Source organism: Alexandromys fortis, unplaced genomic scaffold, assembly GCF_014885135.2.
Source record: "Alexandromys fortis isolate MF-2015 unplaced genomic scaffold, M_Fortis_MF-2015_v1.1 scaffold_128, whole genome shotgun sequence".
NCBI classification, from domain to species: Eukaryota; Metazoa; Chordata; class Mammalia; order Rodentia; family Cricetidae; genus Alexandromys; species Alexandromys fortis.
This window is the reverse complement of record NW_026068012.1, coordinates 4,126,661-4,137,457: the sequence shown is the minus strand read 5'-3', so window position 1 is coordinate 4,137,457 and position 10,797 is coordinate 4,126,661. Positions and strand designations below refer to the sequence as shown.

General features: G+C 45.2%; 1 protein-coding gene across 2 annotated transcripts in view; it reads left to right on the top strand.

Annotated features, from left to right (window-relative positions):
- The first annotated feature begins 483 nt into the window (after positions 1–483).
- Fam3b (FAM3 metabolism regulating signaling molecule B) overlaps positions 484–10,797 on the top strand; it is a 50,229-nt gene continuing 39,915 nt past the window's right edge. The window contains exon 1 of one of the 2 annotated variants that reach the window (XM_050162041.1): positions 484–667. In XM_050162041.1, coding sequence (XP_050017998.1) covers positions 595–667 — 73 coding nt within the window. In that variant the 5' untranslated portion in view covers positions 484–594. The remainder of the gene's footprint in view (positions 668–10,797) is intronic. The other variant, XM_050162040.1, reaches the window with a different exon arrangement.

Here is a 10,797-nt window from a genome sequence, read left to right as displayed (position 1 = left end):
ACTTGCCTTTCAGCTCATAGCTGGAGCCAGGCCACCTGCCGCAGGGGCAGGACATGCTCCCCTGATCCGCTGTTTGGCTTGGCCTTCCTGCTGTACTAGGGATCAGGCAGTGCCTGTCCCTCATTATTTGTTCTGCCTGGGTACAGCCCATGCTTTCTAAGTTTAAAAATTCCATCAGAGACCAGTGTTTGAGGCGGCTGGCACATTTACAGGCTCTCTGGTGTCTGCCAGCATGGCTGCTCTAACACTGTAGCGTGCAATCACAAGCTTTGGCGGGTGTACCTGTGCCGACTTTTACTATCTTTTCCGTTTTACTTTAACTTGTAATAATAAAATTAGTAGAATTTCTGAATCCTCTCTTCTGTTCTATTGATCGACTCTAGGCACTGCTTATGAGAGGTAACTAAACTTTGTCTCCTGCTGGCCTTTCTGGCCCCACTGCACAGGCGCAGGCGCGTTAGACTCAGCTGGCTACAGCGCCTGTGGGTCGGTGAACTGTCACTATCTCAGTGGTAACTTAGGTGATCACTAGTGGAAACGCGGCACTTCCTTCACTTTTCCTATCTGTTCAGCAGCGGTGGAAGCCGCGTCTCCATGACGCTGCTTGTAGTGGAAGGTACAGCCTCACCTTGGGTTCTCCGAGTCCCAGAGCAACCAGAAGCCAGTGGTGGGTAAGCAGGGGCCTGGAATGTGGTGTTTACAAACTCTATCTCTGCCTTTGTTTCTGCTATCAACGTACATAACTGAATACTTGTCCTACATTTATATTTATATACAGCTTTACCCGTGGTTTAATTTTTCCCGCTTCTCTCTTTTGCTGTTTTAAATACTACTATTTCCTAGTACTCCCTACTCACCTACCTATCCACCTGTGGTGCAGTTTTTTCGCGGGTTCCTCACATTCTCCTCTGAATGTCTGGTCACTTCTGTGTTTGTTGGGGGTTCACCAATCAGTCTCACATTGCAGCACAATTATGTAGAGGTCCAGTACCAACAGAAAACATTTCTTGTACCAGAGAGGAGGCACAGGAATGAAGACACAATTCACCTGACAGTATTGGGTGGGAGTTTCAGTGATCATTCAAATCCTGAAACCACCCACATTCATTTTCTAAACAGCTTTTACATCAACGTAAACTTAGAGGGAAGTATAGCAAAAACTTCATTAGCACTCTGTTTCCTAGTCAGGGGGAGGGAGGAATGACTCAGGTCACATCTTGCCTCTGGGTATTTTGTCTTGTAGACTGAAAACACCTTTTCCCCAGGTGACCTCCTAATTTACAATAGAAGGAGCAGAGCAACATTAGCACAGCCAGGCACCTGTTGAGGTGGTGCTGTGTTTGCTTTGGTTCAAAAGAGCCAAGCAATCCCCTCCTGAGTGGGAGGTGCAAATTGTGCCTTGTAAGTGGCTCAGATTCCCTGACCAGACAATGTGGACTATGGGCCTTCGTCCCCCACAATTAATGAGCTGAAAGTTCCCACATTGCAGTTCAGGAGCAGCAGTACTGGTGCCTGTGTGCCTCTATGCGCAGAGAATAAGCCATGTTTTTACAAACAACAGTAAATCCCCACCATGAGATCCCAGCATAGTGAACCCCTGCCATTAATACCTGCAGAAATAAGCCTCCATGTCTGAAAGTCCTAGATCATTAGTCTCAAGGTTAAGCGTCACAGGTCTTTGGCTTTAAGGGTTCAACTGGTAAACCTCTGGAATTCCAGGTGTCAGTATCTATCAAAATTGGCCTAAAATTTGTATCAGTAGAATAAGGTCCATACCAGTGCAAAACATTCATATCCATAGCATATCCCCCTTTAAATGTAAGCAAACATTTATAAAAACCATTTAGGGAATTTTATCAGGGTGACCAGAAGAGGAGAATTCTTGGAAAAGGAAAGGCTAAGTTTGCAGTTGTCACCCAGACACAGAGGAAGCAAGATGAGAATGTCTCACTGATAAAGGTACCAAGCCACGTGGCTAACACAGACAAGAATTAAGAGTTAATAAATAAGAAGCCTGAGCTAGTAGGCCAACCAGTTTATAATTAATGTAGGCCTCCGTGTGTTTCCTTGGGACGGAATGACTGCAGAACTGGGCAGATAGAAACCTCTGTCAACACTGGGTGGCCGAGAATTATGGATCTGAGAGCTGGCAAGTCTTTTCTCTGCTCAGGGAAGGCTGCTTCCTCCCCCCAGACCTTAGTCCCATGGCTACTGAAATCATTGTTCCCTTCAGGGAGAAACACTGAGGAAGAAAGAGGGACCCTGGTTGTATTCCGAATGGCCTGTGGGTGCTCAGTCCCTGGGTGAGTCTCACGATGTAGTGGGAGTACCATGTTGAAGGTGTCTGTAGAGCAGACAAAGTAAAACCCAAGAGAAATGAAATAATCTAAAGTCACTGAGGAAGAATTGTTTTTCTGCTGGAAGCAATGGCACATACCTTTTGTTGTGCCCAGATCACGATCCCCAGAGAGAGACCACCTGAGAGGCCCAGACTGTAATAAGCAAGGTTTAATCAGCATAATACAAACATGTGTGGAACTCATCTCCATCCCGGTTACAACAAGGTAGAGAGGAGTTGTATCTCCTCTGCGGGGTGAGCTTTTAAAGGCACAACTACAAAGAGAATCTTTGAAGATGCTTTGGCACGGGTACAAGGACTTTTGCTTCTTCCCATTTTGTTAAGTCAGCTTTTTCCTTGTTCTTAGAGCAAGGCCCCTGTTCTTGAGTTAGGCCATCTTTATCAGCCTGTACCAGGTGGCTGGCTGGGCTGAGCTAAGTGACCTTGTGCTTGGAATCTCCTAAGTGGGAGAGGGGAAGGCCACTATCTTCCTGGGGAAACATTCTGCTAGGAAATTTCTTCTTGCCCCTTTGAAAATAAGGGGTGAGGGTCCCACATTTTAATCTCAGCACTTGGGAGGCAGAGGCAGGTGGATCTTTGAGTTTGAGGTCAGCCTGGTCTACAGAATGAGTTTAGAACAACCAGAACTACACAGAAAAAAAAAAAAAAGAATTTTCTTGCTTAGATGCTTATGTCTTATGCTTATGTCTTCCTCCCTCTTCTCCTTCTTCTCCTCCTTCTCCTCATGTTTCTCTTAGGTTTTTTAGATAGGATTTCTCTGTGTAACTCTGGAACTCGCTCTGTAAACCAGGTCCTGGCTTCCAACTCTGAGATCCACTTGCCTCTGCCTCTTGACTGCTGTGATTAAAGCCATGTACCACCACTGCCCAGTGAGATATTTTTTTGATTCATAATTGATGTAACGCTAGCCCACCTTAGGGAGTACCATCCCTAGGCAAGTGAGCCTGGACTGAATAAGAAAGCCAGTTAGACCAGGTGGTGGTGGCAGAGGGAGGCAGAGGCAGAGGATCTCTATGAGTGTGAGGTCAGCCTGGTCTACAGGGAAAGTTCCAGGACAGGCTTCAAGGCTACAGAAAAACAAAAACAAACAAAACAGAACAAAAACAAAAAGCCAACAAAAAAACAAAAATGAGCCAGCTAAAAATGAGCCAGTATTCAGCAATCCTGCTTGGTTACTGCTTTGGTTTCCTGTTTGTGCTCTTGTCTTGACTTCCTTCAGTGCTAATAAACTCTGATAACATATAGACCAAATAAATCCTTTTCTCTCCAACTTTCTTTTGGTCATAGCACTTTAAAGAGACACTGGTGTCCCCTCCCTTGGAACATGAGACAGTGAGACAATGGACTCCAAGAGATTGGATTTTCTCCAGAAAGTCCATGCTGGAAGAAGAAGAAAAAAAAGAAGCCTGGTGTCACCTGGGGGGGGGGGGCTGGATAAATTTGATAGCGTTCTGATGACTTATCACACTACCTGGTGTGGACGTTTGGAGTTGACACAATGATGCATCAGTGATCAGTAGGACCACAAAGATCTTGGTCAGGATCATTGGGTAAGCTGAGCAAGCCATGAAGAGAAAGCCAGTAAGCAGCATTCCTCCACTGCCTCTGCTTCAGCTCCTGTTTACGGATTTTTCCTGCCTTGAGTTCCTGCCCTGCCTTCCCTCAGTGACTGTGATCAGGACCTGTAAGCCAAATAAACCCTTTCTTCTCAAGTTACTTTAGGTCATTACATCTACCACATCAACAGGCACTAAGCTAAAGAAGTATAATCCCTGCTTTTGGGATGCCACCCTACAAATTCTCCAAAAAATATGGAGTTGGAAGGTCCCCATGTTTTAATATCCAGATGTAACTTCTTCTCCACTAACACAGCTCACTCTGTCCTCTGGAAACATACATGAGGATATAAGTGTGTTCTGATCTGTAGGCAAAGACTGCTGGTTTGTTTTCCTCCCAACTATGAACAATTACACAGAAACTATATTGATTGAAATACTGCTTGGCCAATAGCTTAAGAGTATGTCTAGCTAGCTCTTACATCTTAAATTAACCCATTTCTATTATCTTATATTTTACCAAGAGGCTCGTGGTTTATTGGTAAGGTTCTGGGGCATCTGTCTCCTTGACTCTGCCTTCTTTCTCCCTGCATTCAGTTTAGTTTTCCTGCCTACCTCTATTCTACCCTGTCACAGGCCAAAGTAGCTTCTTTATTAATCAATGTTAATAGAACATATTTACAGCATACAGTGGGGAATCCCTGTTGGCTGTGGTTTCTGTCCTGCCCAGTTTCCCCAGTCATTAAGTCCCAAGGAAATCACACAGAGGTCTACATTAATCATAAACTGATTGGCCCATTAGCTCAGGCTTCTTATTAACTCTTATAACTTATATTAACCCATTATTCTTATCTGTGTTAGCCAAGTGTCTCAGTACCTTATTCAGCAAGGCAGTCACATCTTGCTTCTGTGCCTGGGTCACCAGTATAGTCTAGGACTTACTTCTTCCCAGAACTCTCCTGTTCTCCTTGACCTGCCTCTACTTCCTGTCTGGTTGTCCTACCTATACTTCCTGCCTAGCTACTGGCCAATCAGTGTTTATTTAAAATACAATTGACAGAATACAGACCATTGTCCCACGCCAAATCTGATATCACCTCCCCTTTTCTGTCTAAAGAAAAAAAGGAAGGTTTTAACTTTAACATAGAAAGATTACATAAAGCAAAACAGTTATCAACCAAAAATCATAGTTACAATATTTAGTCCATTTACATTCGGCAAATTAAGGAAAATACTCTATCATCTATCCTCTCTTTGTAAGTCTTAAGTTTTATATCTAGTCTATCTTTCTTCAACTCCATCAAAGACTCCAGAAGGATATAATATTACCTAATTAACAGGAAGTTTATTGTAAGCAACTTCCAAAACTGTAGAATTGATAGAGTTATCTCGCTGTTTGGACACTCACCCAAAGTTCTTCTGTAACATTGGGACATCCCTCATCAGTCTACAGGCCTGTAGTTTCTGGCAGACTTTTCTACGAAGCAAGAAATTTTAAAGACAGTTCTGCTTATATTGGCAGCTTGCCAGTTGCTTTGTTCTGTGCTGAGGGACATTTATGTTGTTTCCAGGTTTGGGCTGTGACAAACAATGCTGCTGTGAACATAGTTGAGCACATCCTTGTAGTAAGATTGAGCGTCCTTTGGGTATATACCCAAAAGTGGTATTGCTGAGTCTTCTGAGAAATCGCCATACTGATATCCACAGGGGCTGTACCAGTTTTCACTACCACCAGCTATTAAGGAGTGTTCTGTTTAACCCACATCCTGTCCAGCATAAGTTGTCATCAGTGATTTTGATCTTGTCCATTCTGACAAGTGTAAGATGGAATCTCAGAGTTGTTTTGATTTGTATTTCTCTGATAGCTAAGGGTGTTGAACATTTTCTTAAGTGTCTGTCAGCTATTTTAGATTCCTCTGTTGAGAGTTCTCTGTTTAGGTCCAAAGCAGCTTCTTTATTAACCTATGACAATAGAACATACTCACAGCATACATAGGGGAGTCTCACATCAGTGATCATCAAAAACCTATTGTTATTTTACTTCTGGCCAACTTCTACAAATTCCCAGAAACACAGGCCTTCCTACTTCAGCCAACTGCTGAAGCCCAGTAAACCAAAGCCATCATGGGGGAACCCAGCTCCCCAAGTTTGATTGTGTACAGCGTTAGAACCATTTTCTCTTAAACAGTGAGCCCACTGGGCCAGATGCACAATGAGAACTTGCCATTCTGAGGGCCGCAACTGGACTTAGCATAGCTGAAACTGTCAGTCTGGAGACATTGCTGCTACCCAGCTGGCCAAGTATATGCCAGTTTGTTGTCTGAAGTTTTCTGTCCTGCCTGGTTCCCACAATTGTTAAGTCCCAAAGAAATTACACAGAGGTCTACATTAGTTATAAACTGATTGGCCCATTATCTCAGGCTTCTTATTAACTCTTATAACTTATATTAGCCCATTGTTCTTGTCTATGTTAGCCACATGGCTCAGCACCTTATTCAGCGAGGCAGTCACATCTTGTTTCTTCTGTGGCGGAGTCACAACTGCAGAGGAATGGGCTTTCCTCTTCTCAGAATTCTCCTGTTCTCCTTGACCCACCTCTACTTCTTGTCTGGTTGTCCTGCCTATACTTCCTGCCTGGCTACTGGCCAATCAGCATTTATTTAAGATATAATTGACAGGATACAGACCATGGTCCCACAGCGCCAGTTGGTTTATAGAAAAGTCATTTCACCAGTTGACCAGATGTGAGGAGTGTGTACCTTTTGCCCACGGACACCAGAAGAGGAGTGCTGGGTCCTCTGGAACTCAAGTCAGTTATAAGCTGCCTGATGTGGGTGCTAGGAACAGAATTCAATGTCCTCGGGAAAAGCAGCAAGCACTTTCTCTCCCATCCCTAGTTTTTATTCTTATTATAAATGGGAAGGAATTTCCCTCCTATCTTATGTTGTTGTGAACATTAATTTAATTGCATTTCATATATTCTGACATGTCATGCCTCACCATTTTTAAAACATTTTCTAATTTTCCTGTTTAATTCCTTTGACCCCAAGGCGTTTATACAGGTTTCTGATCCTTTCAAGAAGTAATTCCCTCTTATTCTGATTTTGATCATGGCTACTGTGTGCAGCAATTGAAATGGAGGTCATCTTCTTGCTGTAGCATAGGCTGGTTGACATGGCCTGTGGTCTGGGTACTTGGTGGATATTTCTTTCCTTCAGGACAGCCTATCTATCATCTCTCCCCATCTTCCCTGGAGTCTGCTTCATTGTCTACCTTGATGGACGGATGGCCTTCTGCCTTTACACAAAAGGCTGGAACCAGAGTCTTTCTGACCTCTTCATGCCTTGCTCTGTATTGGTTATTAATTTCTTCTGCTTCCTCAACAACTCAAAGCTTTCTACTCTTACACAGCTTGTTTTGATAACCCATCTTTTGAATTCTTGAATTGGCTTTCTCCCTGCCTTTGCTTTGATTCCATCCCTGGCTGTGTCACTCTTATATAAACACTTGCCTTAATAGCCTCGGTCTACAGAAGACCCAAATTCAAGCATCACAGGCTAACCTGACTCTACCTCTCACTACACATTTGCCACCTTCCTGTCTTCCTGTTCCCTGGAGTCTAGTGCTGTGCATAGGGTTGGGAGTTACTGCCCTATCATCACCAGCAAGCCAGGGTCCGAGCAACTTGAATGAATGAGACTATCCTGGCCCAGCTGCTGTGGGCTGCTAAATTGCCCCACCGGTGTTGTAAGAGTGTCTGGCATGACGTGGATGTGGTGTAGAAGGAAGATATTAGGGTACCACTACCATTTAGCCAGAACCAGTTCTAAGTCATGCTGGGAAATGACTTGCACAAGGTGGTAGAGAACAGACCCCTCAGACACCACCCAGCACCAGTGCAATGCTTGATCTCTGTTTAGATTGTTAGTGTAGCATTGGGGACCTGCTCAGCATATAAGTTAGCTTGACCCTTGCTTTCACTGTCCTTTCCCATGAGGCTTCAGCCCACTCGCATGCGCATCCCTCGGAGGCGACATCAGTTCAGTACCTTCTTGGATGCTTTTCTAGGCAGGGTATCCACAGTGGGCACTGGTTGTATTACAATGATCAGTTAAAACCCCTGGTGATTTGGGAGGCATCTGCTTATTCTCTTTACAAGATTTTGTGTTTGTTGGTGCTGTAGGCATCATTTTCAAGAGCGGAGGGTGGTGCCATGGGGGCACTGACCAGAACAAGCCAGGCATATTTTGGCAGAGGATGAATTCCGGTAATAGAATGGAGCCCTAGCTACAGGGTCACTGGGGCTACTTATCAGGTAGATTTAGAGTCACTCTTTGAAAAGCAGGTAAGTTGGCACAAAATCAACTATCAGAGGAAGGGGAAGAAAAAAGAGGCGGGCCCTTGGGTTCCTGGTAAAAGAAACCGGATTCTTAGCCTGTTTGCCAACTCATTTAGTCACACCACAAATATTTGTGGACCCAAGCCTGGACTGGGGCCTGGCCATTCTAAACCAAAGACCCAAAGGGAACTTAAGACCAGTGAGAAGGGACCAGGGAACGTTTGACATGCTATGTGATGCTGAGGAGATGTGAAAGGCAGAAAACAGGAGAGCTCTGGGAGGCAAGGGATGGGCAGAGGCAGATACTCCATGCCCACCATCCCCACTTAACATTGCTATAGCCTATTCCCACAGGGTTCCCACCGCCGCTCCCCCAGCTTCTGCTCAAAGGCTACCTCAGAGGAAACTCCATTGGTGTTATCTCCAGAAAACAAGGTGGCAGGCAGTCACCATGCCTGGCCTCTGTCCCTACCTGCCCTGTGTCAGAAGACAACCCACCTGAAGTTTGAGAGCTGTGGCCAGTCTATGATTTTCTTCTTTCACTTACCCTGCAGAGCCGGCATGGAAGTCAGTTGCACGGTTCAGAGGGCATGATATCCTAAGCATGGGCCGTCTCTGTGACAGCAGCTAGCTCATTACCCTAGCTCCCTATGAGGACAGACACTAAGGTGTCCCTCAATCAGCCTCCCTGCCTACCTCAGTCTCTCCAACTATGCCTAACTTAGGTTTCCATAAACCTCTCCCTGGCTATCCTGCTTCCAGTGCTACCAGGCTCAGCTTCCATGAATCAAGAGTCCTCCAGTCCAAACAAAGCAAAAGGCCTTTCTAGGGTCCTTTCCCCTGACATATGACACACACTATTGGAATGCGGGTGGAGAACAGGCACTTAGCACATACATTCCCAGGGATCTAGTTAAAGTGGATCCTAGGGTAAGTGCAAAAGAACAACCCACTGTTCTAGGAGTGCCAGGCAGAGCTGATCTCAGGCCTTTCCCTTGCCTGTTGTAGACTCAGGGAGGCTCTTTCCTTTCCACTCCCATTGTTAACCTTAGGAGTGCTCAACCTGGAGTATTTGCTACCTGAACCATGTTTCACAGCAAGGCAGTGGCACTGGCCATCAAGCGCACAGAGATGGGATTGCTGTTTGGCGGCCTCATGCGCACAGAGAAGCTCCTCAGCAAAGAGTGACCCATCAGTGTGCAAGGTGTCAACACCGCATGATAACTGAGCAGGGCCTCATTCTGCCTATACTTTAGAGTCACCCTGAGTTGAATCCTCACACAATGAAGTCCTTGATGCACAACCATGAGTTCCTGAGTTAGGATCCATAGGACCTATTTAAAGCCACTTTTGTGAAATCAGTGCTGGGGGTAGATAAGCAAGCAGATCTCAGAGGTTTGCTGACCAGCAATGGTGAGCTCTGGGTTCAGTGAGAGAGAGACCTTATTGCTGTGGGATAATGCTCTTGTACACTGTAAAGATTTGTCACTCATATTGGTTTAATAAAACACTGATTGGCCAGTAGTCAGACAGGAAGTATAGGTGGGACAACCAGAATTCCAGGAAGAGAAAAGGCAGAGATGCAGTCACCAGTCAGACACAGAAGAAGCAAGATGAGAATGCTTTACTGAGAAAAGGTACCAAGCCATGCTGTTAAACATAGATAAAAATTATGGGCTACTTTAAGTTGCAAGAGCTAGTTAGTTATAAGCCTGAGCAATAGGCCAAACAGTTTATAACCAATAGAAGCCTCTGTGTGTTTATTTGGGATTGGGTGGCTATGGGACTGGACAAGATGGAAACTTCTGTCTACACCTTGTCTCAGAAAAGCAATAGAGGAAGACATTGGATGTCAGCCTCTGGCCTCCACATGCATGCATGAACATACACACACGCACACACACAAACACACACACCACTATTTGAGTCTGAAAGGGAGTGTCAGAGGATTTTTAATCTTACTTATAATCTTACAGTGTAAAGTTTTGCTAACACAAAACCCAGTGTGGCCAGGAAGTTATCTTTAAGCCCTGCTTTTTTTTAAATTTTTTTATTTTTTATTTTTAAGCGCTGCTTTTTTTAACAAGGACACGAAGTACTGTCCTGCTTGGGTGAGAGGACAGGATGCTGGGTGCTTTCCCTGAAGCATAAGCATGTGGAAATTAATTTAAAAGTGCTTCAGCCTAGATTCCTAAACATAAGGGGCCCCAGGACATCAGAAGAGGTGTGGAGCCTGACTGTAGCAAAGCGTTTAGAAGTGGGCGGCGGTTCCCAGAGTACTGGAAGGGACCTTTCAGGCCCCCAGAAGACAGAATGCACGCCCCCAGATTCAGGGGAGGATCGTTCTTCTGGCTTTTCATACCCTAGGGCTGCTTCCCCGTTAGGGTGAAGTTTTGCCGGCCTGAGTAACCTGTCCGAGAACCTGGCTGCCCACCCGGATAGGTCCTTGCAGGTTGCAGGACCCCTTACCAAGGGATCCCCACAGTGTAGGCCCCACAGTTCTCAAGGCGGAAGAGGCAGCGCACGGTGCAGAGAGTGGGGAA